General features: G+C 55.4%; 1 protein-coding gene across 8 annotated transcripts in view; it reads left to right on the top strand.

Moving 5' to 3' along the window:
• AGAP1 (ArfGAP with GTPase domain, ankyrin repeat and PH domain 1) overlaps nucleotides 1–27,196 on the top strand; it is a 520,801-nt gene that overhangs the window by 401,409 nt on the left and 92,196 nt on the right. For 5 of the 8 annotated variants that reach the window (XM_066233629.1, XM_066233635.1, XM_066233634.1 and 2 more), the window contains one exon: nucleotides 1,789–1,950. The exons of the other annotated variants lie outside the window; for them this stretch is intronic. In XM_066233629.1, the coding sequence (XP_066089726.1) occupies nucleotides 1,789–1,950 (162 nt within the window). The remainder of the gene's footprint in view (nucleotides 1–1,788; nucleotides 1,951–27,196) is intronic. 8 annotated transcript variants of the gene reach the window in all.

Genomic DNA, 27,196 nt, shown 5'->3' with positions numbered 1-27,196 from the left:
GTCACTGCCCTGTGCTCAGCATGGTCCAGCTCACGATGGGGTGGGGGAGCCCCTGTCACTGCCCTGTGCTCAGCATGGCCCAGCTCACGATGGGGTGGGGGAGCCCCTGTCACTGCCCTGTGCTCAGCATGGTCCAGCTCACGATGGGGTGGGGGAGCCCCTGTCACTGCCCTGTGCTCAGCATGGTCCAGCTCACGATGGGGTGGGGGAGCCCCTGTCACTGTCCTGGGAAACGGGCGTGCCAGCTCCATCCGGGTGACCCACAGGAAGCCCCAACTTTAGGATCCGTAGGAGCTCAGAGATGCAAAGTGGCGTGACATCAGGGTTAAGACTCCTCGCTGGGAGGGATCACGGTGCATTGGACCGAGTGGATGCGTAGAGGGCAGCTGTCTCGGCCTGTCCCCCTCACCCGCCTCCGTGACCAGAATCCAGCTCAGTGACAGCTGGGACAGTCACTGGGAACAGGTTTCCCATGGTGGTCACAACCCCCATCGTGGGGGCTGGGGGGGTCTTTAACACTTGTCAGAGAGGATGGGGTCAGAGAGCGAAGACTTGGGGCAGAAAGTATTAGAAAGAAATCAAAAATATTCGTTACAAGGTTTATGAATTAAATCACATGTCACAAGGTCGCCTGCGGACGGTGAACAATGTGGTGGGGGTCTCTCAATGCCTTAGCAACATCAGTCAGCTTCTTTCTGGACCCTCTGGGATTGCATGCAAATATTAATTTAGGCTAGCCTTTTCTTCCTGAGATTTCTACAGCTTTCCTGATAGTTCCTGGGGTCTAGAGTTTTAAAAATACAGGTAGGAATCACTACTTTTAGAAGGTTAGTATTATGAAAGACCAGGGCGGCTTAAAGGGGGAGGGAGCTGGAAGGAGAGAGACCCCCTGAACTGTGCACCCCGTCGAGACCTGGGGGGTAGGGACCAGACCAAGGGTGCAGGAGCCTAGTTACATCCATCACCATAGTTACAATGAGTTTCTTCTTGTGATGGGAGCTTTTAATATCCGTCCTCTTGCCAACTTTCAAATATACGGAACGGCGTTAACACTATCTTATACCACAGACGTGAGGATGTTCCGTGTGCTCTAACTGGATTACTCTGTCGTATAGCACAGCTTAGTGATCTTATAACTGGAAGTCTGTTGGAAGTACCTATTGACTACCTTCAGGATCCTTTAGACCTGGACTTCCCGAGGTCCGGGAATCTCGTGTTATGTTATAGGTACACCGTATTTCCCCATGCATAAGACACTCCCATGTATAAGACGCCCCTTAATTTGGGGGCTCGAATTTTTTTTTAAGAGAGGTGGAGGGGGAAGAGAGAGAGAGAAGGGGGAGGAGCAGGAAGCATCAACTCCCATATGTGCCTTGACCAGGCAAGCTCAGGGTTTCTAACCGTCAACCTCAGTGTTCCAGGTCGATACTTTATCCACTGCGCCACCACAGATCAGGCTGGGGGGCTCGAAATTTGAAGGGGAAAAAAAATGTATTATGTAAAGTTAATTGAACTCAAATTTTATTTATCATAAAATGTATACAACAAAGGGTGCGTCTTATACATGGGGGAACGTGGGTAATATCTCGTGTAACGTGGAAATCATACAGGGGCCGCTCCGGGCCGCCTCGCCGATGGCACACTGTGTAATACATAGAGCGCTCCAGCAGCGTCTTGCCCGCAGGGCTGGCCCTGGTCGCGGAGGGTGCAGTGTTGTGGTATTCGCAGCGTGGAGCCCACTAGGGGTGCTAATGCTGCCTCTGTTTTGCCTTTTCCGGTCCGGCGCAGACGCGGGGCTGGGCGACTCCGTGTGCTCCAGCCCCAGCATCTCCAGCACCACCAGCCCCAAGCTCGACCCGCCCCCCTCCCCTCACGCCAACAGAAAGAAGCACAGGAGGAAGAAAAGCACCAGCAACTTCAAAGCCGACGGGCTGTCGGGCACCGCGGAAGGTAAGGTCTCCCGGGGACGTCGTGGGGGGGGCCGTGACTCGGGAAGCCCACCTACTGGTGTCTTCACACCTGTGACGTCACGCGCCCGGAGAAACAGGTGCGCAGCCACGTGGTGTTTCCTGTGCGCGAGACTGCACGCGAGGGCCCTCCGGACCTTCTCGTCACCGTCACCAAGTCACCAACCGATGCTCGGGATTATCCCATCAAATGCATTATGGGACCTTCCGGCAGCCGTCACTTGGCAGGTGACAAAGCTGGTGTCCCCGTCATGTGCCTGCTCGATTCTCTGGTTCTCACAGCCCCCGGGGCCGACAGTGTCCACTTCCCTCCGAGGGTCCGTGTGTTCCCTGACCCTGATAGAAACTCGCCTCTCCTGACTTAGGAATCTTCTCTCAAACTGGGACTTAATTCTCACCCAGCAGCCCCCCATCAGGGTCCAGCTCCATGAATACCCCCGGGGCCACGGCTTGCGCGGGGTCTGCTCCATGAATACCCCCGGGGCCACGGCTTGCGCGGGGTCTGCTCCATGAATACCCCCGGGGCCACGGCTTGCGCGGGGTCCGCTCCATGAATACCCCCGGGGCCACGGCTTGCGCGGGGTCCGCTCCATGAATACCCCCGGGGCCACGGCTTGCGCGGGGTCCGCTCCATGAATACCCCCGGGGCCACGGCTTGCGCGGGGTCCGCTCCATGAATACCCCCGGGGCCACGGCTTGCGCGGGGTCCGCTCCATGAATACCCCCGGGGCCACGGCTTGCGCGGGGTCCGCTCCATGAATACCCCCGGGGCCACGGCTTGCGCGGGGTCCGCTCCATGAATACCCCCGGGGCCACGGCTTGCGCGGGGTCCGCTCCATGAATACCCCCGGGGCCACGGCTTGCGCGGGGTCCGCTCCATGAATACCCCCGGGGCCACGGCTTGCGCGGGGTCCGCTCCATGAATACCCCCGGGGCCACGGCTTGTGCGGGGTCTGCTCCATGAATACCCCCGGGGCCACGGCTTGCGCGGGGTCCGCTCCATGAATACCCCCGGGGCCACGGCTTGCGCGGGGTCTGCTCCATGAATACCCCCGGGGCCACGGCTTGTGCGGGGTCCGCTCCATGAATACCCCCGGGGCCACGGCTTGCACGGGGTCTGCTCCATGAATACCCCCGGGGCCACGGCTTGTGCGGGGTCCGCTCCATGAATACCCCCGGGGCCACGGCTTGCGCGGGGTCTGCTTTGACTTCTCCGGTCCTCAGTTTTCATTCTCCATGATGCTGCATGTGACCTTCTTAAAGTGACTCCTTCTGCTGGATTGGCAGTTCCCCCTGCCCCCGCTTATACAGACGCGCACACACACACGCACGCTCACATACAGGTGCACACACACCACATTCGGAGAGGTAGAATTCATGCAGTTTTCGTAAGCCAGGCAAAGACATACTTCAGAGGGAAATGAAAACTTCCAAACGTTGCTGAGTGACGTGAATTATTATTTGTGGGGCCAACAATGGTAAAAAGGGTCTGTTTGCAACAAGGGCTCCACATACCCAGACTGCCTTCAGAAATTAGCTGGTGTTGGCATTGGCTGGTTGGCTCAGCGGAAGAATGTCAGCCTGGCATGTGGATGTCCCAGGTTTGATTCCTGTTCAGGGCACACAGGAGAGACTACCATCTGCTTCTCCACCTCTCTCCACCCTCCCCTTTCTCTCTCTCTCTCTCTCTCTCTCCCCCCTTCCCACAGCCATAGCTCAACTGGCAAGCTCATCAGCCCCAGGCACTGAGGGTGGCTCCATGGAGCCTCCACCTCAGGTGCTAAAAATAGCTCCAGAGCTATTAAAAATAAGCATGGCCCCAGATGGGCAGCACACCGGCCCCTGATGGGGTTACCTGGTGGATCCCAGTCAGGGCTCATGTGGAGTCTGTCTCTTTATCTCCCCTCCTCTCACTTCAGGGGGAAAAAAAAGAAATTAGCTGCTATCTCTTCCTGTTTCTACCACACTCTGTCTACCTGACTGTTCACAACTAAGTTGCCCATGAGCTGTGGCCGTGTGACAAAGTGGCCTGTCCCCTTCCTGTGTGCAGAGGTGAGCCCGTGAACCCACAGAGCGCACATTGGCAAGGAAAGAACAGAGTTTCTGCTGTACACGCTGAATGCGTGGCGTTCGCCTGGTTCTGGGAGTTGGGCACGGTCTCACCTCATACGCAAAGAAGACCGAGGTTTGGGGCCCTCACGGTGGCTGAGCGGGGAAGTGTCCGAAAACTCTACTCGGCTCCTGTTTCTTACCACATTGCCTCCTGTGGGCTTCCTGCCGCCAGGTTTAGCCAACAGAATCTAATTTCCCCCGTTACAATCAAAGGGGACGGTTCTGCTGTGTCAGCAGAGAGGAGCAGTGATTGGGGATCAAAGCACCCACCAGGGGCCTCTGCACTTCCCTTTGGAAGAGGACTTGGCTGGGTTGAAGAGGCTCCTTCAGACCACTGTCCAGCAGAGGGCGCCAGCCAGGCGCATGGCCGCACCCCACCCGGACTCAGGCCTGGGGTGAGATCAAGAAACAGCCTGGCCTCCCAGCAGAGTGGGAACACGTGCCCCTCACACCCAGGGAGGGGCGGTGAGTGAGGTTGCTTTAGGGACAGGTCTCCCGTTTCACACATGAGCATCTAACTTCTTCCTTGTGTGTTTCCAACGAGTGGCTCTATCCGAAAGCACCACTCGGCAGAAACAGACCGCCAGTTCCGCCTGTGACTACATTATACACACCTCGCTTGTCCCGGTTCCCCCACCCACAGCCAGCACGGCGAAAACCACACGGGTGAGATGCCGCTGTCACGTGAGTTAGCGGCAGCCACACCACACGTTGAATCCGGCTGCTGGTTCAAACCAGTGAGTTTGAAGGAAGTCTGAGAAGTGACCGTGAGCTTGTTGGACATCCACCCACAGTGTTTCCAACCCACTCGCCGAGTTACTAGGATTGAACCTTGTGCTTCGGATAATACCCGATGACAAAGTTCAGACAGATTATCAACACCCCCTCCCCCCAAAAAATAACCGTGCCATAAATAGACACCAAATACCATAGAAACACCCAAATTAGAAATCACAGTAGTGTCTCCAGCATGGAGGATGAGTCAGAGTGGTGTGTGTTTAGAAGTTCCTCGCCAATGATGAGAGGAGAGACCGGCCTCACTTTCTATTTAAGGGCGGGTAGTCTATTTACCAATGACTCCTCACATCTTTCCAATAGGAGATAAGACAACACATTCTCTAAAAAGAAAATGTGTGATTTTTCCCTAGGAAAACTATAAATGAGTCCTTTTTCTAAGACAAGTCATACTTCATTGTTTCCAAGATGCACTTTTCTCCCCCCTCCATTTTATCGTCTCTGAAGTCGTCCTGCGTCCTGCAGTTGGGACCCTTTAAGATTCAGTGCTGTTTTTAATAGTCTCAACAACTTCCAACTCCTTAGAGGACGTGGTGCAAACCACGTCGGTAGCAGCAAGCTGTTCTTGAGATTGAAACTAGTTAGTTGTGCGTGTTTCACTTTTAAAGGATGCTGTTCCGTCTTAATTATAAGAGAACCTCTCTGTTTCTCTTTCCTGTGGGAGGGCTGTTACCACCCGTGTTGTCTGTTGCCTGACCCCGTGCTGAAAAGTCTCAATGGCAGACATACAAACGTGTGGGAGAAGATTTCATCAAGTAGTTGAATGACATGGTTTTTGACAGAGCCCACTGGGAACAAATGACTAGGTTTAATTTAACGCTGAAGCTGGGTCACCCAGAGGACTTAGCAATGGGACGGTCTACAGAGCTATGGGACGTGCTGCATAGCAGTGGTCACAACCCCAAGGGTGTAACGGGGGATGGAAGGAGCACTTATTAGGACCAAAAAAACAACTGTCTGGAAAGACCTCAGTCAAGAGCTGTGGCCTTCAACCCGGGACGTGTCCGATCTGTGGTGACCCAGAGGGACAAGGAGCCCCAGAGAGGCGCCCTAAACACACTCTCCCCCTGCCTCTGGTCTCCTGCCTGCCCCGCTGCGTGACCAAGCCCAGGAAATCCTCGTGTATCTCCATTTCTAGATTATTCCTGCTTAATAGAACCTTTGGGAATAGTGACTGTTCTTGATTTTAAGTTGGGTTTGTTTTGCTCAGAATTATGAAACATCTTTAAGAAAATGCATGTTTGGGCCGAGACGCCGTACTCTCTGGTGAGCGTGGCCCGTCGGAAGTCCATGCGGACCCTGGGAAGGACGGTGGCCAGGCTGGGCTCGGGTCCTACAGGGAACCTTTGAAGTGAGCAACGTGGGGAGCAGAGTTGTGGCAGAGGACGGGGTGTGGGGCACAGAGGAGGCGTGCAGGCTGTGTTCAGAGGACGGAAGGGCAGCCCCAACTTGTCCTGGATGGTCCCAGTGGGTTTTATTGGGACCGATGGGTAGGAGCCTCAAGGAGACGGACTTTGATTCCGATCCCGAGAGGAAAACTTTGTAAGAGCCAGGGGTGCAGAGGCGCAGGCCCCTTGCTGTGGGCACAGCACCGGCTGGGCCATTGCAGTGGAATCCGGTCCTAGAAGGACGAGAGCACCAGGGACCCGTATTCCTGGCCAGAACCAAGTTGAAGGTGTGTGTGCCCGCAGAGCTCCTGGGCAGCGGGGTGCGGGGGAGGGTTCTGCAGACCTTTAACGACAGGCCGTCTCTGGGCGTTCTCTGTGAATGCTGGCGCTTTCTCCTGTCTTCTCATCCGGGGTCCCGGGGCAAGGGGACGGCCCCCGACACGGAACGGCGGCCCTGGCTGCCGTCTCGAATCCGAGCAAGCGGTTCTCGTTAGTCTCCTGACACGCATGCACGTTTGCATCGCGCTAATTTCCCTGCTTCCCCAGTGAAACGGACGAAGTGGGGAGAGGTTAAGTGGCTTCCTTGTCCGGGGTCAGGTTGCTGGTAGGCGATGGAACGGTCTCTTGATTCTCTGCCTCAAACTCTCTTTCCACCAGGCGGAAATCTCGGCTTTGAGGTGGCGCAGAGCGGCTTTGAGGCGGCGAGGAGCGGGCCGGACGGCGTCGTTTCCTTGATATTTCTCAGATTCCGGGCAAAGACAGGGACTTTTGTACAGCTCCTCACGCCTCCGCGCTGTGGAGCCCAGATTTGCTCTTTTTCAAACGGCCCATCTGGGTGTACCCTGTCTTACCACACACGAGGGTCTGGCAGAAATCCTGTTGGTGTGTTTTCTTCTCTTTTTCCCCTTTTGGGGTTCCCAGGGCTTTGTTCAAAGGTCTCAGGAGGGAATGATTCATCTTCCTCGTCATCAATAGATGCCTTGCTCGTCCATCCCGGCGCTCTATAGAGCCCTGGTCTGGCGGGTCCTGGATGGGTACCGAAATACTATCTTCTAGACGAAGGGAGAGTCGCAGCCCGGGCCCCTCCCCGTCACGGCTGGGAAATGATTGGCCGACCACGGCCGCCCCCACCAAGCAGGCAGTCCGAGGGGCGGCCCCCGCCGGAGCCGGCTTACACATTTCATTCGCTCCAGGTTGCCGAGGTCAGCCCGGACTGGGTGTCCCTTCGTTGTTTGGAAGGAGAGCCTGACATTGTGATGCGTGTCTCCCGTCCTCATCAACTCTGCAGCAGCCGGCGTGGGGGAGGCATGGCGTGGGTGGTGCCGTGGGAGACACCAGAAATAAGGCTCGGCTGTGCGGGGCCTCGAGATGAGACACACACCTGCCCTGGCCAGCTAGCAGGGTTGGTTAGAGCATCATCGTCTGGAAGCTCACAGGTTGCCAGTTCGATCCCTGGTCAGGGCACATACAGGAACCGCAATGGTCCCCCCCCCTCTTTCTGTCTCTCTTTCTTTCTCTCTCCCCCCTTCTCCCCTCCCCTTTCCTCTCTTACAAAAATCAATTAAAAGAAGAGAAAAAAAAAGACACACACTGGAAAGTGCCCCCGGGGTCTCAGGCTGGGTGCTGAAAAGGCACAGATGTGGGTTGTTCAGAAGCCGGACAGAGCAGCGTCGCATCCTGAAAGTTGGGGAGCGCTGACCTGTCATAGAACTTCATTTTGTGTTCTGCAGGTCTAGGACGGACTGGCTGTCTTACTTAAAAAAAAGCATTGCTGCAAAAAAGCATGGTGTTTTTGTTAAATGTCATCTGTTGGAGGCCGTTTAAAATGCCAGTGGTGGGGACCAAGTTAGTGGCAAACCCCAAGTGTCATGTCCACTTAGGTAACTAGGAAACAGAGGTTGGTATTCTTCATATATTTTTATTCATTAGTTGATGTTTTGGAAGGCACTTTGGAGAGAAAGAATTACATGGGAAGCATTGTACAGTTTTAATTTTCTCGTCCGTGTCGTCACGCTTTGACGAGAAAGGAACACGCCTGGCCCCCTGGGGCTCCGTCACGCTGTGACACTGGGCTGTGTTGACCGTCGTGTGGTTTTGGGGGCATTGTTGGGTTATGTGAGGGGTTTGCACATCAGTAAAGGTAGGACATTCTGCTTCTTTTGCTATTTAAGTCATATTACCATGATGTCCTCTGCTTTGCTCTCTCCTTGGGCACCGTTTATGTACAATGGCGCACATTTGACCAGCAAGAAGTCAGGGCCAAGGGAATGCCCTCGTGGTTTTTTGTTTAAATTTGTATTATCTGGAAGTGTGTGTGTGTGTGTGTGTGTGTGTGTAGGGGGGATATTTATGAAAATACTGCAGGCACCTCTTCCATGCAGCCCTCTTGGATTTCCTCCTGATATTTGCACACGTACCAGCATGGCAGCTACCTTGAGTGAAAGGAGGGGGAACGAGAAAGTCTCCATCATCAACTCCTTGAAAGCTCCATAGTCTGTAGTAAATTTCGGTAACAGGAAGGACTTCTTAATTGAACTTCCTTGTCATCAAACCCATAGGTTAGTCATGCATCTGACTAGTTGAGCCTAGAGCTTAATTACACTGAATGTGAAAAACCAAGAATCGGAACTTCTGCCCGGACAATAAACCTGACATGTGCAGAGACGAGCACCCCGGCGCGGGAGCCAGGAGGCCGGCCAGAAGGTACCGGAGCCGCCAGGTGTGCTGACGGACCTGCCTGTAGCCCACCAACCTGATTGTTTTCCCAAAGAGAGTTCTCCAGTGGGGACTCCGGCCCCCATGAGCACCGGCTGCCTAGAATGGAGGAGAGCTGGGTTGACTAGACGTTGACACCGTGGATGGGGCGCGATTGACTCAAAAGCTACCCCGTAGGGCCGAGTCCGTCCAGCGCAAACACACAGCAGCCGTCGGCGTGCACAGATCCTTTGTGGGAGCCAGCAGGCCGGGAATAAACAAAGAGGAGTGGTCGCAGCAGGGGGAGCCAGAACAGAGGGCTCCCATCACGATGAACTGTCGACAACAGGAAGAGGGTTTTTGGTACCTTTTTTTTTTTTTTTTTACTTTTAAAGTACCCACAAACTACAAAGTTAGATTCAGTCCCATGCACGTGCGTGTGAGCACGGATGGCATGCGAGAGAGCTCTGCCCGGGGCTGTTTGGAAAGGTGCCGGAATGGCCCCTGCCCTCAGGGTGCCCAGCGTTGGCTCGCTGGGGAGGAAGCAGAGCCGTGGCCACCTAGACAGCCTGTGGGGGGCCCGAGGCGCCCCCAGCACCTGGAATAGGAAGAGTTAGATACGGGATGAGTCTTGTTACAAGGTAGCTTGGAACTCTGGGGGTTGCCTGGGGAGACTGCTGAGGAAACGGGACAGACTCACCCTCCTGGGTCCCCTGCCGTACAGGAGGGTGGATTCACCTTTGAAGAAGGCAAACCACTCTCAGAGTGCCTTTCTAAAAGTATATATAATTATATTTGGCCCTGGCCGTTTGGCTCAGTGGGTAGCGCGTTGGCCCGGCATATGGACATCCCAAGCTCTGTTCCCAGTCAGGGCACACAGGAGAAGAGAGTGTCATCTTCTCCCTCCATCCTCCTCCCCCTTCTTACCCTCTGCCAGTGGCCTGACTGGCTAAAGCATGGGCAGGCACTGAGGGTAGCTTGGTTGGTCTAAGCGCATCAGCCTCAGGTGCTAAAAATATCTCGATTCTCAAGCATAGACCCCAGGTGGGGTTGCCAGGTAGATCCTGGTGGGGACGCATGTGGTAGTCTGCCTCACTATCTCCCTCTCACTTAAAATAAATAAAAGTGGGTATTTTCAGTGGGCCTTGATGCCTTTCCTGTTCCCTAAACTTAGAGGTGCTTTCCCTGCCGAGGGCTTGGTCAGCATGAGCAGCTCACCGCCCCGGTGCCCGTGCCCAGAGCTCGGGACGACACACTGTCCTCTGGGCAGCCTGGGCGTGGGATTCTGCCTCCCTTGGCAGGCCCAGAGTCTGCTGGCTTTCGGGGACGCCAACATTTTCTCTCGGAGCCATTTTCTTGATGTTCTCAAAATGTTAGCGGTGTCCTGTCGGGCTCTTTGGCCGTCCCTGAAGTCAGCGATGAACTTGGGGGGTAGGTGTGAGCATGGGGTCCGCTGAGACCCACGGTCCTGCAGCCCAGAGAGGCAGGGCCAGTCCTGTTCGACTCATGCGTGCCTCGCGGTCCCGATGGCTTGTGCGCTCTCTCGACGTGGACCTCACCGCCTACCTTGGACCCTGCCGCCTACATGTTAGCACACAGTCAGTGCAGGAAGCAAACTGAAACTCAGTGTTCAGAAAATAACATGGGATGACGTGTCCAGGTCTCACGCTCTCCGTCTGTGCCCTCCCCATCGGACACGTGCGTCCGGGGGCTTCAGGAAACCAGGGTGCCTCGGAGGCTTTTATTTTCGGGTGTCCCAGCCGCGCATGCTGCATCCTCCCCCCGCCGCTCCGGCCCTGGCAATGGTGACCCTCGGCCGGGTTTCACGTCACACGGAGAGGAGGCGTCGTTCCTCGTCCCAGGGGTGCAAAACACAAAAAGGAAGGTGGTGACTAAACACAGAACTTGTCTCTCTGTGGACAGGCCTCTCGGCAAACGGACGGTGTAGAACCCCTCGCGTCTTGTTTCTCGCAGGCCAAACAGCAGACGTTTCCTTCTCCCAGCTCTGGAGGCTGGCAGTCCAGAATCGAGGTGCTGGCCCACTCGGTTTCCTGCACGGGTCCCCTTCCCATCATGTTCTTTCGTAGCCTTTCCTCGGTGCGTGCTCGGGGCAGGGGGAGCTTTTCCTCTGCTTCTGAGGTCACTGACTGCATCCTGGGGGCCCCGCCCTGACGACTTGATCTGGTTCTCTCCGGAAGGCCCCGTCTCCAAATACCATCACGTTAGAGGTAGGGCTTCAGCAGGTGGGGGGGGGGGTACACAGACCTTCAGCCCAGAAAGCCTCGTAGCTTTCTTCTGTTCCCGTCTGTGGGACTTGAGGTGCCCGCCCCACGAGGGAAGAGGGGAAGGAGAAACCAGCTCTGCCTCTGCAGACACCCCTCCTCCTTCCCTGGGGTCTGGGTCCTGGACGGGACTAGGGACGCCTCTCTGAGCACGGAGGGAGGGGCCACGACTGGCGCAGTGTGCTCCGCCCTCCTGCCCCGCCTCTCTGAGCATGGAGGGAGGAGCCACGACTGGCGCAGTGTGCTCCGCCCTCCTGCCCCGCCTCTCTGAGCATGGAGGGAGGAGCCACGACTGGCGCAGTGTGCTCCGCCCTCCTGCCCCGCCTCTCTGAGCACGGAGGGAGGAGCCACGACTGGCACAGTGTGCTTTGCCCTCCTGCCCCGCCTCTCTGAGCACGGAGGGAGGAGCCACGACTGGCGCAGTGTGCTTTGCCCTCCTGCCCCGCCTCTCTGAGCACGGAGGGAGGAGCCACGACTGGCACAGTGTGCTTCGCCCTCCTGCCCCGCCTCTCTGAGCATGGAGGGAGGAGCCACGACTGGCGCAGTGTGCTCCGCCCTCCTGCCCCGCTGCGCCCTGTGGGCAGGCGGGGAGAGTTATCTTCGTTCTGACAGATGGGGAAGGTTTAGCCAGGTGACATCATCCACTCAGGGTCAGCAGGTAAGTGCAGATTGGGTGGCGAGGTCAGGCCCCTAGGACGTGGACATCTGCACATCTGGCCTGCACCTGTAACACCCTCCGGGGAAAGCTCCTCTGCAGGCTGTGACTTCCAGCCCCTGGCTGCGTGGGGTGGGGGACATGCCCGGGGTTCCCCAGCTCCACCCCCGAGGATGTGGCAACAATCATCTCATTGCCAGTTTTGATCTTAGCCTCTGTCCTCAGGGTCCCTGTTGTGCAGCATGGCTCCTGTGCTCACAGTATTTTTCTTCGTGTGTGTGTGTGTGTGTGCGCGCGCGCGCCCCAGCGAAAGACAGCTTCTGCCTCAGCTCCTCGGTAGACAATTAGAACACGCTGGCTTAGGGGTAGGCATGCTCCTGTCTGTTACAAGGGGACGTCTCGAAACTTTTTTGAACTTGGGGACATTTGACTCAGATGCTGCGTGTCTTCAGTTTTTATAGTCCCCTTTGTTGAGGGGTTGGGGGTGGGGGGCAGTGAGGCACTTTGATGCTGGCGGGAGGCGGGGAGCGCTGGATAGAGCCCCCCCACCGTTCACCTGAGTCCCCCCTGCTGGTGTGAGTGTTAATCAAACGCGTGTGGCTCCAGCCACGGTGCGCTCTCCTGTCGCCGGGGGTGGGGGCGGATAACGAGTTCTCAGCCACGGCCGTGGTGCGAGATCAACTCTGTGTAGTCATCTTGGCCCATGCCCTCCTGCCTCTCACCTCTAGCCCTTTCTCACCCCCGACATCTAACAGGCACCAGGCAGGGAGCCCAGCGCGCCATCAGCGATGAAAGAAGAAGGTCCACGTGAAGACTTCAGCAGGCGCCGCGATTCGCGCACACACGTGGCAACAAGGGCCCCTTTGTACGTGGGACGCGGAGAAAACTGGCCATTTGTCTGTGGGGTAGTGGGCTTCGCCGCGATACAGAAACCTCTCCCACGGTTCAGCTCGGCGGCGTGACATCCCCACGCAGGGAAAGCCACGCGTGCGCGCACGGTTTAATTGACGTTTAATTTTTTTTTTAAGGAGGGGTGAGGGGGTGGAGGCGGTGTTGGAAAGCAAAGGGAAAAATGTTTTCGTTCCTCTTAAGCTGGTTTCTCTCTGCTCTTTCTTGAAAGAGCCTTTCTAGTTTGTCACACCGTGATGTGATCATTATCGGCTGCCTCGTCGCCTTGCTGGCTCTGCGCGCAGTAAAATACAAAAAAAAAAAAAGGAGAGAGACCAGGGGAGCTTGTGAAGTATGACTTCCTATCCCCAGACTCATTGCCCGTGATTCGTAGCGCTTGACAGTAATGATCTTATTACAGTACTCTGGACCTTGAAGAGATTTCATGAGGAGAGGGAAAGGACGAGACTCCGTGTAATCAAGTGGCTCTGAATGTGCCACGCGGTTTTGATCACACACTGATTGGGCGCAGTTTTAGCCCATCTTCCAGTCAATTATGCATGGACCCCCGCGCCCCTCGGATAGTCAGGGACATTGATGGCTGGCTGCCGTCTGGGTTCGGGCGGGCGGCCAGGGTGCAGGGAGCCGCGCACACCCGTCAGCCCCGGGATGAGCGCTCTTTAGTTGGGATTGATGGCCTTTCTTCGGGTTTTGCTTAATAGAAAAGGAGGAAGGAAGGGGGGGGGTGTTCAGGTGAAACACGGATGATTTCCTTCTTTAGAGCGTCGTTGGGACTCCTGGTCAGGGCCGAGGCCGCCCGGGCCTCTGTCGGACTCCTGCATGACAGCAGGAGGCGGGGTGGTCTTTGAGGCACTTGGTGGCGTTGGCCGTCGGGTCCCGTGTCCGAGTGTCGAGGACAGGTTCGAGCACATGACTGCGTGCGTGGTCAGGTTCTCGGGCTAATTAATCCAGGTGAGGCACTGAGCTCTAAGGAGATAGGTCTCTGTCAGCAAATCCCATCTTAGCAAAGGGGGGGGGGGTGGAGGGAGAGAGGGAGAGAAGGAAAGAGAGGAAGGGAGTGAGAAAGTCAAGGGAACGGAAAGGAAGGGAAGGGAGGGAGGAAGGAAGGCAGACAGGCACAACTTGTCTAGAGGTAGTTTCGTCTGCGAGAAAGCAGGTGACAAACACTTCCCACAGCGTACAGCCTTGTCCGAATCCGTGAACATGGACCTGGCTGGATTGGGCGCACTCTGCCACCCTGTGCCCAGAAGGATGGGCACTCACAGTTTATCCCAGTCTCTCAAAGCCCAGAGATAGTTGGAAGGAGGGGATTTTTTTTCCCTCCCAGAACAATTGCTTGATACTGCCTATTGTGAAGCCCATACAGTTAAGCAGACATTGGTATGTTTATAAGACAAAACTTACAATTTTTTTCCTTCACCCTATTATAACTTTTTGTGTGTGTATATTTTTCTGAAGTGAGAAGTGGGGAGGCAGAGATACAGACTCCCCATGTGCCCGACTGGGATCCACCCAGCATGCACACCAGGGGGTGATGCGCTGTCCATCTGGACTGTTGCTCCATTGCCACTGGAGCCATTCTAGTGCCTGAGGCAGAGGCTATGGAGCCGTCCTCAGTGCCCGGGCCAACTTTGCTCCAATGGAGCCTTGGCTGCGGGAGGGGAAGAGAGAGACAGAGAGAAAAGAGAGGGGGAGAGGTGGAGAAGCAGATGGGCGCTTCTCCTGTGTGCCCTAACTGGAAATTGAACCCAGGACTTCCACACACCAGGCCGACCGACACCCTACCGCTGAGCCAACTGGCCAGGGCCCACCCTCCTGTCACTCTTAATGTGGGGCCGTGGTATATAGAATCAGGAGATAGAAACACTCCCAAGTCCTTTGAAACGTTTGTGTGCAAAACAGAGGCTTTTGTCACACCAAAGCGAGGGGGTGTCCATGTGAGACACTTCTCAAAAATCTGTCTTGAACCCACCAGTCATCGGTGGTCAGGGATCACCAGTTAGCAAGGTGTGACAGAGGGGAAGGGAACCCTAGCCTGTCACCACGAGGCACCTGTGTTCTTGTACTTGGTTTTTGTCTGGAGCATTCTTGTTTTCTGCAGGTGAGAATACTGTTTCTCATCAGGTGGCCTCTGCTGAAGCCGTGACGCACCGTAGGCAGGTTACTAAGCAGTCCTGGGAGAACGTTCCAGAAGCCCTAATCCTATGTTCTGGTGCTGGTGTGCATACACACAACACACACGCACATACACATACACACACGCACATACACACACACATACACACACGCGCGCGCGCACACACAACACACACACACACACACACCCGCACGGAAGTTGGGTTTGTTTTTTAATTTCTCAATTTCATAAACAAAGTATTTTCGATCGCAATGGAGATTTAGCGATTAGTTTTTACAGGAGAGAATCAATCATGAAGTGGAAAATCAAAATTGGCTATCTGTTAGCAACAATCCCTGCCACCAATTATTGGCTCCTTGCTGTGTGTCGGCCACTGCCGTTTAACCCTTTCCGCGTGTCCTCTCGTCACCCTCCCCAGGACCCCGTGCCTCTCCCAGTCGTCTCCGTGGTGACTGTCCCCGTCCCTGTCCCTCCCGTTGGGAGGTCGTGGCTGTCTGTTCAGTCGTCTTTCCTCGCCGCAAACCTCAGCTTCTGTGAGACTTTTCCTAAGGATTTGATTTAAATAAAGGAAAGGATTTCGTTCCAGCTCTCAAAGGGATAGTTCTTCACTTTAATCAGTTAATAGTCGAGCCATGCTGTAAAAGATCATCCTCTTCCCCACGGCTATGTTTCAGTAGGTCGACGAGATGTATTTTTACAACAATCGGAAAATACCAAACCCACAACTAGCGATTGATTGGAGTTTTAAAGGGCCGCCCTTTTAGGAAGTGGGCACATCCGTGGGGGGCTCTGTTTACAGAGCCCGACGCTCCGCCCCTGCCTCTGGCTCTTCCCCTCCCCACTGTCCCCACTCCTGTGTCTTTCCGTCTCAGTTCACGCTCTCTCTCTCCTTCTTCCTCCACCTATGGCTTTTTTTTCTCTTCTCTTCCTCTCTTTTCCTTTTTCCCATCTGTGCCTTCCTTATTTGACATCTTTTCCTCCGTCTTATATCTGAACCTCCTTGTTCTCGTGGCAAAACCGAGAACAGCAAGGTTTGCTGTGTTTCCGTGTGCAGTCCTCATGACATCCGTCCTTGTCACAGACCTGCCGGGGCAGACGTCGCCCCGGACAGACACTCACTGCCCGGTCGGCGGTGGCTCCCTGTCCGCCCTCCGCAGCCCCTGGTGACTTCTGGTCTCCTTCCTCTCTCCGGGGTTCCTGCCTGTCGGGTACTTCCTGTGAACGCAGTCACACAATCCCCGTCCTTCTCTGCGTGGTGTTCTGTTTTCCTTTTCACCGAGTGTCGTGTTGTCAAGGTTTCCTCGGTGCTGTTGTCCTTTTTCATGGGTGAGTCATGGTCCCTGGTACAGATAGACCACATGTTGTATGTTTGCCTGTTATCTATTGACGGACACCTGAGCTGTTTCCGCCTTTGGGCTGTTGTGTGATGCTGCAGTCGACGTTGGCACGCAGACATCTTCTGGAGCTGTTTTCAGGGTTTTTTGCAACATCCACCCAGGAGTGCGCTTCGCTTTGGGCAGAATTGCCAAATCCCCCGTTTTCTCCCAGTTGCCACCTGGTGTCCCTGCTCCCCTCGTCCCTAACGGGGAATGGAAGAGGCATCTGTCGCTTGAGTGAGTCAACTTTTCAGCTCCCTCTTAATGACAGAACTATAGGACGTAACATGTCTTTAAAATGTTTTCTGTTTCTCTTTTGAAGAAAATCCTAATAGCTTTAGTGAATGCTTGCTTCTGCCGGTGTGTGAATGACGATGGAGCCCCCCATCCGGGCCCCCGGAATCAGCCGCACGCCGCCTGAAACACTGCTTGGAAATGTCGCCCTCCTCACGGGAACTTGGTAGACTCGAGGGTCAGGGATCCCCAGAGACCCCGGGCCCTTGCTCCTGAGCCCCAGGTCCCGGCTGCGGCCCGCGGGCATTTCTCGGGGCCTCCGCTGTCCGCAGGGGTCAGCTTTTCCCAGCGTCTGCAGAACACTTGCATTGTTTTTTTCCGGCGACTTTCCCGTAATAAGCAGTCCAGTGGGAAAATGGGATCTTAGAAAAGATTACTATCCTTTTTTATTTTATTTTATTTTTTTTGCCGACCCCACTTGGGCCAAGATGAGCTTTTACGTTTCATTTCGGAATGAGTGGCTGCAAGTCCGTTCCCGTCCTCACCGCTCAGCCCGCCAAGGTCCGTGCCCATTTCCAAGGTCAGCTGTCACTGTCCCCGCCTAAATTCTCATTTTCAGAGGATTTGCCGATAGGTGAGCGCGGATACCTGGTGCTGACCACTTAATTTTGCTCGAGGCTGCCTCGGGCGAGGTGGTGGGCACCCGCCCCCTAGCCTTTGTGCATCTCTGCCTTCGTTGGTGACAGATTTTGTTGTGGGTCTTGCGAGGACGCAGCAGGACGCCGGCCACTGTGGGCTCTCGTCTCCCACAACAGTTGCAAGTTTTTTATGGTTTTCCTGTTCTTCGGAGCTACAGCCCCGCAGGCCCCCTCCCGATCGCCTTCAGATAAAGTTGCGGCTCGGCTGCGTTAGTAGGAGGAGCAGGAACTGACCTCCAGATGCAGGCGACACCAGCTCTTGACAACCTCTTCACCTCCACCCCCTCGCCCCGCCCTTCCGGGAACCTAGTAGCCTTCATTCGAATGAGGAATGAATGCGTATTGGCTGTTCAAGGTGAGCTGGGGCAGCCTGACTTCGTAGGGTCGTGATGGCCTGAAAGGGACCCTGGGTCCTGAGCCACCGCTCCGCTGGTGCAGGGGGAACACGGGACAGCGGGTGTGGGCGCGGTTCTTACATCTCCAGTTAGTGGTCGAGTCAGCATCCGGACGTTTCAGTATCTTCTCGCTTGTCCCCGCGTACAGCCACAGACCCGTGACTGCAGGACGTGTTTCTTCCAAACAGCACGATGGGTCAGACAATTGCGCCACTTTTAAGAGTGGTATAGAGCCCTGGCCGGTTGGCTCAGTGGTAGAGTGTTGGCATGGCGTGTGGATGTCCCAGGTTCAGTTCCCGGTCAGGGCACACTGGAGAAGCACCCACCTGCTTCTCCACCCTCTCTATCTCTCTCCCTTTCTCTTCTTCTCTCCTCCCGCAGCCATGGCTCGATTGGAGCAAGTTGGCTCTGGGTGCTGAGGACGGCTCCATGGCCAACCCCTCAGACACTCTATGCTAAGAAGAGCTCAGTTGCTGAGCAACGGAGCAAGGGCGCCAGATGGGCAGAGAATCGCTCCCTAATGGGCTTCCCGGGTGGATCCCAGTCAGGCGCATGCAGGAGTCTGTCTCTGCCTCCTTCCCTCTCACTAAAAAAATAAAATAATAATAAAGGCAGTGTGGAGAACCACCTAAGACCGTGGGATATGCTCAAGACCCATGGGTCTGTTGCCAGGCATAGCCCTCCGACCATTTAAAATAAAGAAGATGAAACGCGAGGAAAGTTTTCAGATAATTTTGTTCTGCACAGGATTATCCGCAGAGGTCGATGAATGGCATCAGAAGTTTTCCAACAATTGCCAAAAAAAAAGAGAGAGATGTGAGCGTTTAATACGGTATTCTCTCCAGTGCTCTGGCACGCAGGCAATCCCAGAAGGCTCTCTCGCTTCATGGGTAATTAAGACATTTCACCCTAAAATCCCTTGTTCTTCTAATGAAGAAGAAATTTCTTTTACTACCGAAAGATTTCTTGTTAGGGTTTTATTTCCACTCACTGCTCCGACGTCGGAAAATGTTCCTCTTGACTCCTGATTGTCTTCTGTAATATCTTTCTGAGTCGTGAGTCGGAAAAGAAAGAAACCGTGGACTAGAGAGTCTCTTCACAGATGGAAACTTTTAAAAAACCGCGTAGAATCTTGCCGCCCCTGACGGCAGAGCGGCCACATCGCGCATGCCCAGATGAGTCTGCTCTGTGTCGGTGCCGGTGGCCCTCGGCTGACTCCACGCCCAGGCAGGTGGGCGGGCGGCCACGTGTGGCAGATGGCAGTGGTAGTGGCCATGATGCGGTCAGGCAGGCACGGGAGCAGGGAGGGGTTAGGAACAGGGTTGAGGAGCCGGGCCTTGCAGGTTGGAATGGCAGCTCCACCCCGGACTGGTGGGGGTGACCTGGACAAATTTCTCGTCCCGTCCAGCCTCGGTACTCCGCGCTGTGGGGCGGGGTGATCCTGCTCTCCGCCTTCAGGACGGTCGCCAGCATTCCGTGACCTCGTCTGGAGCCCGCCTGTGTCCTTTCCTGGGACTCAGTTGCGTATAACAAAGTATCAGGATCGGGAGCCGGGGATGGGGGTGGGGGGCGTGTCTGTATGTGGGGGTGCCCTTGCGGAGCCGGGGATGGGGGCAGGGGGCGTGTCTGTATGTGGGGGTGCCCTTGCGGAGCCGGGGATGGGGGCAGGGGGCGTGTCTGTATGTGGAGGTGCCCTTGCGGAGCCGGGATGGGGGCAGGGGGCGTGTCTGTATGTGGAGGTGCCCTTGCGGAGCCGGGGATGGGGGCAGGGGGCGTGTCTGTATGTGGAGGTGCCCTTGCGGAGCCGGGGATGGGGGCAGGGGGCGTGTCTGTATGTGGAGGTGCCCTTGCGGAGCCGGGGATGGGGGCGGGGGGCGTGTCTGTATGTGGAGGTGCCCTTGCGGAGTCGGGATGGGGGCAGGGGGCGTGTCTGTATGTGGAGGTGCCCTTGCGGAGCCGGGATGGGGGCAGGGGGCGTGTCTGTATGTGGAGATGCCCTTGTGGAGCCGGGGATGGGGCCAGGGGGCGTGTCTGTATGTGGAGGTGCCCTTGAGGGGATGGGGGCGGGGGGCGTGTCTGTATGTGGAGGTGCCTTTGCGGAGCCGGGGATGGGGGCGGGGGGCGTGTCTGTATGTGGAGGTGCCCTTGCGGAGCCAGGATGGGGGCGGGGGGCGTGTCTGTATGTGGAGATGCCCTTGCGGAGCCGGGGATGGGGCCAGGGGGCGTGTCTGTATGTGGAGGTGCCCTTGAGGGGATGGGGGCGGGGGGCGTGTCTGTATGTGGAGGTGCCCTTGCAGAGCCGGGGATGGGGCCGCGGGGGCGTGTCTGTATGTGGGGGTGCCGTTGCGGAGCTGGGGATGGGGGCAGGGGGCGTGTCTGTATGTGGAGGTGCCCTTGCAGAGCCGGGGATGGGGCCGGGGGGACGTGTCTGTATGTGGAGGTGCCCTTGCGGAGCCGGGGATGGGGCCGCGGGGGCGTGTCTGTATGTGGGGGTGCCGTTGCGGATATTAGGTTCTGACTTACGCGGTCAGTGGTACTTTTCCAACGTCGTGGACAGTAACTATCAAAAATCATCCACAAACCAGCACCAAAATGTTTAAGCTGATTCTCCAACCCGCCCAGACCACCCCACCCACTAGCGTCCTGCCCACCCATGGGCCAGTGGGCATGGGGGGCGCCAGGGATAGTGGACACCCCGAGGTGCTTTGGGCTGGACGAGAGCAGTTTCCTAGTGGCTGTGGTGTGTTCCTGCGCGGTCCCTCTCCTCAGGCTCTGCTGGCCCCTCAGTGGTCGGTTTCCAGCGTGACTCACGCTCGTCCCTCCTTGACCCCCCCAGAGGCCGGAGAGCCCGCCCAGGCGTGATCACTGAAAAACGTCAGCAGTCACAACCGCGGGAATATTGTACGTTTCCTGGTAGCATGGCAGTACAGGCCGACCTTAGAGGCAAATAGAAGCTGGTGTGAGGCAGAGACTTCCATCCGGAGGCCCGGAAGATGCTTTCACAAGCTGCCACATCTTGGAGGCTGTAGCTCCCATGGAGTTGTTTCCCGCAGCGGGGACAGCTGGCCGGAGGGAGTACCCACCATTCAGTTGTACCCGTGAGAAGCCCCATCCTTTGGGGGCAGCGCGGGTGATAGGGGTACACGGCGATCTTGGTCTAGATATTTCTATCAATAATTACGTCAGCCTTGTAGTATATGTGTGGTACGATTGTTTGGGACATTTCACACAGGTCAGTCTTGTCCCTTCAACTAAGTTGAAAACCCAGGAAGGCAGGAGACAGGTGTCATACCTGCCCGTGTCCCCCACAAGTCCAGCTCTGTGTGGGCATTTGATACACCCCTGGTGAATGCCCGGGGCCTAGGAGGAGGAAGAGGCCCTTGGAGGGCCCGCCCCAAGGTGTCAGGAGGATGTTTTCTGTGCGAGTGTGGTTTTACACGAGCTGAGCCAGTGTCTCCCCCCACTCCCCATGGGTGGGACAGAGATGTAGCAAGGTGCCCTGAGGGAACAGATTAGGAGACAGCCCAGTCGTCTGTCTCCCCGCTCGGTGCTCAGGAGCAAAGTGAAGGCTCTGGCGAAACCTCCCACTTAAAACAAGATTCACCCAAACAAGCCTCGTGTCACTTCTTCAAACTCTGAGTCACCAGCTGCACGTGGCTGTGCCCTTCTGCCTTGGCCCAACTCAGCCCTGGCTCCATCCTCAGGACCGGTGTTCTGTTCCGGAGCCGGTTCTGAGACATGTGACTTGAGAGGGCAGTGTTTTACTGCTTCTGCAACGGCTCCCAGAAAGTCCTGCAGCCCCTCCCATGTGATTAGGAAAGGCTCCGTGAGCAGGCAGGGCGTGGCTCCCGTGAAAACCCGGAACCACCCAAGAGGCACCAGGGCCTGGGTGTGTGTTGAACTTCGGAAGGTCGTGATGGCCTGGAGGCTCACCCCCAGGCCTGCTCCGGTACGAACTGCGTCCCCATGGACCCCGCTGGGCATGTCCGCCCCAGCCTCCAGTTGCCCCAGAACTCGAGCAAATGCCTAGGCCCCCTAATGCCACCTGAAGTTACACGACACTCGTTCCCTATGTTTGCCTCCTTTTTTTTTTTTTCTATTTATTTATTTTAGAGAAGAGAGGGTGAGACAGAGAGAGAGACAGAGGAGAGACAGAGAGAGAAGGGGGGAGGAGCTGGAAGCATCAACTCCCATATGTGCCTTGACCAGGCAAGCCCAGGGTTTTGAACCAGCGACCTCAGTATTTCCAGGTCGACGCTTTATCCACTGTGCCACCACAGGTCAGGCCTGTTTGCCTCCTTTTTAATAATCGCTTCGTTCCATTTTCTCATTTCCACAAACATCACAGTCTGAGAGTGCCTGCTTATCTTTGCTTGAAATCCACTGCATGGAACATTTTTTCCCTGCCCCGTTTTCACCTGACACAGGTTCCTGAATGTTGGTTACATTCACGAGCTTGTCACATTGTATGTATAATAATAGTGGCAACAATGTAACATAAAGTATGTCTCAAACTCATTTCTTCTCATGTAACTGAAGTCTTTTACTGCTTATACTTAACATCCCTCCATCTTGAATTTACCTATTGATATGACAGTAATAGAAACGGAAGCTTGTTCCTTCCTGTTTTGGAAGTTGAGAAATAGATTTTAACATCATCATGGCTAGTGTTTGTGGTTGACTCTCCGCTGCACTATGTATATTAATTGCTCTCCATGCCTTATCTTATTTAATCCTGACTTCTCCCCCAACCCAGTGACACGGGCAACGTCCAGGAGCGGAGAGCTCAGAACGCTACCTTGTGTTGGTTTCCACGTCCCGTGAATTCCTCAAGGGAGAAAGCACGTTGAACTGATGGGATTTTAACCAAAACTATATAGAATAAGAGTCAACCTCTGGTACCATAGACATACCTGTGTGACCTTGAGGGTTGTTTATAAATAAAACCTTAAATTTAGTGAATGCCACACTACCTACAACCCAACCGTAGGGGAAAGAGAAAGGTGGTGTGTGGGGGGGAGGGGTTTACTTAAAGAAGAAACAGACATCGCGTCGAGGGAGGAAGGCAGATTCGCGAGCACACCAGCCCCTCTCTGTCGGGTGACACGCAGCCTGGACGGGCCACCGTGAGGCCGCAGACCAGGATGTGCCATCCAGAAGCTCCCGGGCTCTCCAGAGCCCCTGAAGTCATTATGCTCCCAGTCCACCAGGGATTCCATTTCTCTGTGTGAGGACCGCGCTCTCTCCAGCCGGGCCTCAATCTATCTTTGTGGTTGTCGGGCCTCTTTCTTTTATTCCCTGTCTTTCCTCTGTGCCTTGCCCATCGCCCCCCCCCCAAAAAAAAAAAAGAGAGAAAGGGAAAAGAAAGAAAGGAAAGAAGTCATTGTGCAAATTGATTCGGAGATCAGCCTTGATAGAGCGCCGGGCTGAGCCGGCACGGCCTCGATGCGCGGAGTTATTAGCTATTCCTGATTATCTGGCTGCGCGAGCCGGAGCTGCCACCGGGCTCGGAGGTGTGCGGAGATTAACCGGGGGCTTCCCAGCCGTTTGTCACACAAATGGCAGTGCCAATAAACCGAAGATCAATCAATCATCTTTCTCAAGACTGAAACCTTTTATCGGTTGTGTCAGTTTCATTATTCAATAAGCGATTAGTAGCAGCCGCAGTCCCTCACTCCTCCGAGTGACGGGCTGGGGCCGCTCGCTGTCTGCCCGCTGGGGGCCGCCCCGCACCTGCCCCCCGGCGGCAGACGCCCTCGGTGCCCACCGGTCAGGTCCGGCAGACGCGCTGGTCGCTGCCGCTCGGCGGATGAGGGGTAGTGTCTTAATGGACACGGTTAATTTCTGCTGTAGTTGTGAGGTTCAGGTGGGCTTTTTTTGTTTACTTCCTGTGGGGCTGTGTATTTAAAATATTTTTTGGCTCTTTCACTTACATTTTTTTTAATGCTTGCATTACAGTTGACAACTCAGTATTATTTTATAATAGTTGCAGGTGTTCAGCCTCATGGTTGGACGTTTATATAATTTGCAGACTGATCCCTCTGATAAGTCCAGGACACACCTGGCCCCATACGTGGTTAGTCCACTGGGATGGGCTGTATTCTCCATGCTGGACTTTTCTCAGCCCCGTGACTGTTCTGTGGGTCCCAGCTGGACTTCTCAGCCCCATGACTGTTCTGTGGGTCCCAGCTGGACTTCTCATCCCCGTGACTGTTCTGTGGGTTCCAGCTGGACTTCTCAGCCCCGTGACTGTTCTGTGGGTCCCAGCTGGACTTCTCAGCCCCGTGACTGGTCTGTGGGTTCCAGCTGGACTTCTCAGCCCCGTGACTGGTCTGTGGGCTCCAGCTGGACTTTTCTCAGCCCCGCCCCCTTTCACAGCCAGTCCCCCCACTCCCCGCCCCTCTGGCTACCCTCCGTCCTCTCTGTACGTGTGAGTCGGGTTTTGGTTTATTCTCTTCCTTAGATGCGACATCCAAGTGAGATCATGTAGTATTTGTTTTTCTCTGTCTGACTTATTTCCCTGAGTTTTTTGCTGTCACAAAAAGTAAGGTTTTGTTCTTTTTCATGGCCATGTAATATTCCATTGTCTATATGTACCACAGCTTTTTTTTTTATCCACTTGGCTATGGATGGACACTGGGTTGCTTTCCATATCTTGGCTATTGTAAAGAATGCTGTGATGAACATAGAAAATTTATCCAGACATGAAAAACACTAATTCAAAAAGACCTGTGCCCTTTTTTTGTTTTGTTTTGGGGTTTTTTGTGTACTTTTCTGAAGTGAGATGCGAGGAGGCAGAGAGACAGACTCCCACATGCGCCCGACCAGGATCCACCCGGCATGCCTACTAGGAGGTGATGTTCTGCCCATCTGGGGCATTGCTCCATTGCAACTGGAGCCATTCTAGTGCCAGAGGCGGAGGCCATAGAGCGTCCTCAGCACCCGGGCCAACTTTGCTCCAATGGAGCCTTGGCTGTGGGAGGGGAAGAAGGGATAGAGAGGAAGGAGAGGGGGAGGGGTGGAGAAGCAGATAGGCGCTTCTCCTGTGTGCCCTGACTGGGAATTGAAGGAATTGAACCCAGGATATCCACACGCCAGGCCGATGCTCTACCACTGAGCCAACCAGCCAGGGCCAAGACCTCTGCCCTTTAATGTTGGTGCTCGTCATCTTGATTAGAGAGCTGTTGGTTTTCCTGGTTGTGCCCAGGTCTGTGATGCCAGCGTGAGCCTGGGTTGGAGCCACAGAGCCCTGCTGATACGGAGGGAGAAGGGATAGAGCCTTCACTCCCGGACTGTGGAGAACAAGCCTCTGAAGATGCCAGGGGCCTGAGTCCAGGCGTCGTCTGTGTAGACAGAAGTGAGAGTGTGCTGATACTGTAACCAACGGGAAGAAGAGCCATCTTAGAATATTGTCAAATCACAGTCATCCAGAGGGGCCTGCTTTTTCTTTTTTGATTTGGAACCACTGGGAGTGATTGATCTTTGACAGTTTTTCTTTTGTTTGTTTTTACTTTTTCACCCAAGTTTAGTATATCATAAAATACGATTCTGCCTCTAGCTGAAAGTCAGAGAGGGGAAAAGATCACTGAGTTTATTTACATATCCTTAGGACCCTAGGTGATTACTCTACCAGGGCTCAGCTGGGCCAGTCGTGGGGAGCAATAATTCTAGAAACCACTCGGGATTGTATTATTTGAAAACTACTTCCGTACGACCTTCAGATCAATCTTCTGTCTCCCGCTGTATCTCGTGACTTGGGCGTCCACGGCCTCTCCCGCGGTCAGCGGCTCCCCCGTGTCCATCCCTGGTAAGGCGTCTGGTTGATGCCAGAAGGCGCCGTCATCTGGAGAACTTCTGAGCCGCCGGGCTTCTGCCCCCCCCCCCCCCCGGCCATCCGTCTCCGGGGTAACCAACAAGGCCTGCCTCCTCGCTCTCTGAAAACGCGGACATCCTCCACCCAAGTGGAAGGCTCTGGCCTGCCTTCTTCATTTCAGCATTTACCTCTGTCGGGTCCCCCTCTGCCCCCTTCCTTACTCCCCTCTCTCTTTGTGTGCGTGTCCCCAGGCTGCCTCCCCTCCTGGTCTTAGGACAGAGAGACTGGGAAGGAGACAAGGAGCGTGTCCGCGACCCGCCCTCGGGGCTGTCCTCAGAGATTCCTGCGGAGAAAGACTGTCTTCTGTTCCTCTCTAGCCCAGGCTCTCGGCCTTGGAGGGTGGGACTCACCGCACCTCCTGGCCCTGCCAGGGGGGACATTCCAGCACTGGAAAGGAGGGACATGTGGACGGATGGGGCCCTACGAGCCATCCCGAATGGTTAGATTTCATAAAGTTATTGAACTTCATGGAAAGTTACAGAAGTCTGTGTCGTAACACCATTTTATGCTGTTTGTAGCATTTCTTGCCTTGAATTTAGTATGTTCTCAAATCAGGTTTATTTCTTTAAACGACCGTGGTTTCTAAAAATGAACCAGGTACACGCTTGTGCTGGAGGGGCCGGCGGGGCCGGGTGGGAAGTTCAGGGCGAGGCACCTGCTCTGCCCCCCATCCCGCTCTCCTGGCACTTCCCTGGGGAAGGAGCGGGAGAGGCTACAGAGCTAGCACAGAAATGCATCAGAAACGGACTGTGGCGCAGTGGGTAGAGCGTCGGACTGGGACGCAGAGGACCCAGGTTCGAGACCCTGAGGTCGCCAGCTTGAGTGCAGGCTCATCCGGCTTGAGCAGAGAGTTGCTGGCTTGAGCGTGGGATCACAGAGATGACCCCATGGTTGCTGGCTTCAGCAAGGGGTCACTCGCTCTGCTGTAGCCCCATCCCCCCGGTCAAGGCACATATGAGAAATAATCAATGAACAATTAAGGTGCTGCATTGAAGAATTGATGCTTCTTTTGTCTCTCCCTTCCTGTCTGTCCCTATCTGTCCCTCTTTCTGTCTCATACACACACAAAAAAAAAAAGAAGAAGAAGAAAGAAAAGGACTCAAACAGCTCTTTCCACCAGTATTTCCCTCACCGGGTCTTTCATGCTGGTGGAGATCCCCCCACCTCGGCTCTGTGCACCCCACGTGGTCATGACCTCCCGCGGCCAGGAGAGGGCGCCAGCAGGTGCTGGGGACCAGATGGTACCCCTCTGGGTGTGTTGTCCGCTTTATACCTGGTCCAGCTCTGGGTTGGAGGTGACCCGCGTGTGCAGACAAGGGGGCCACGGCTCAGAGCCCCGTGTCCGCCCAAGGCCACCTGTGCGGCCACCAGGTGGGGTGGGCGGCGTCGATGCCCGAGCAGCAGCTCTTCCCACCCCTCTCTCCTCTGCGTGGTCGCCTGTCCTTGGTCTCACCTCGCACCTGGGACTTTGGGAGGACGGTGGTGTGGACTCTGGCCACACTGGTCGTATTCGGTCATCATCCATGGGACTCCGACACACCCCAGGTCTCCGTGAAGGGGCGGCTTCCTGCTGCCCTGATCCTTGCACACTCTGTAAAGATCACTCCCCCCACCAAGGAACTAGGAAAGAAAGAACCCCCCAAGTAATGCGTGGGTCACACAGATTCATTTGTGCCGTATC

Source organism: Saccopteryx bilineata, chromosome 5 (assembly GCF_036850765.1).
Source record: "Saccopteryx bilineata isolate mSacBil1 chromosome 5, mSacBil1_pri_phased_curated, whole genome shotgun sequence".
Classification (NCBI taxonomy): Eukaryota; Metazoa; Chordata; class Mammalia; order Chiroptera; family Emballonuridae; genus Saccopteryx; species Saccopteryx bilineata.
The sequence above is the reverse complement of the archived record's forward strand: the minus strand, read 5'-3'. Positions and strand labels throughout refer to the sequence as shown.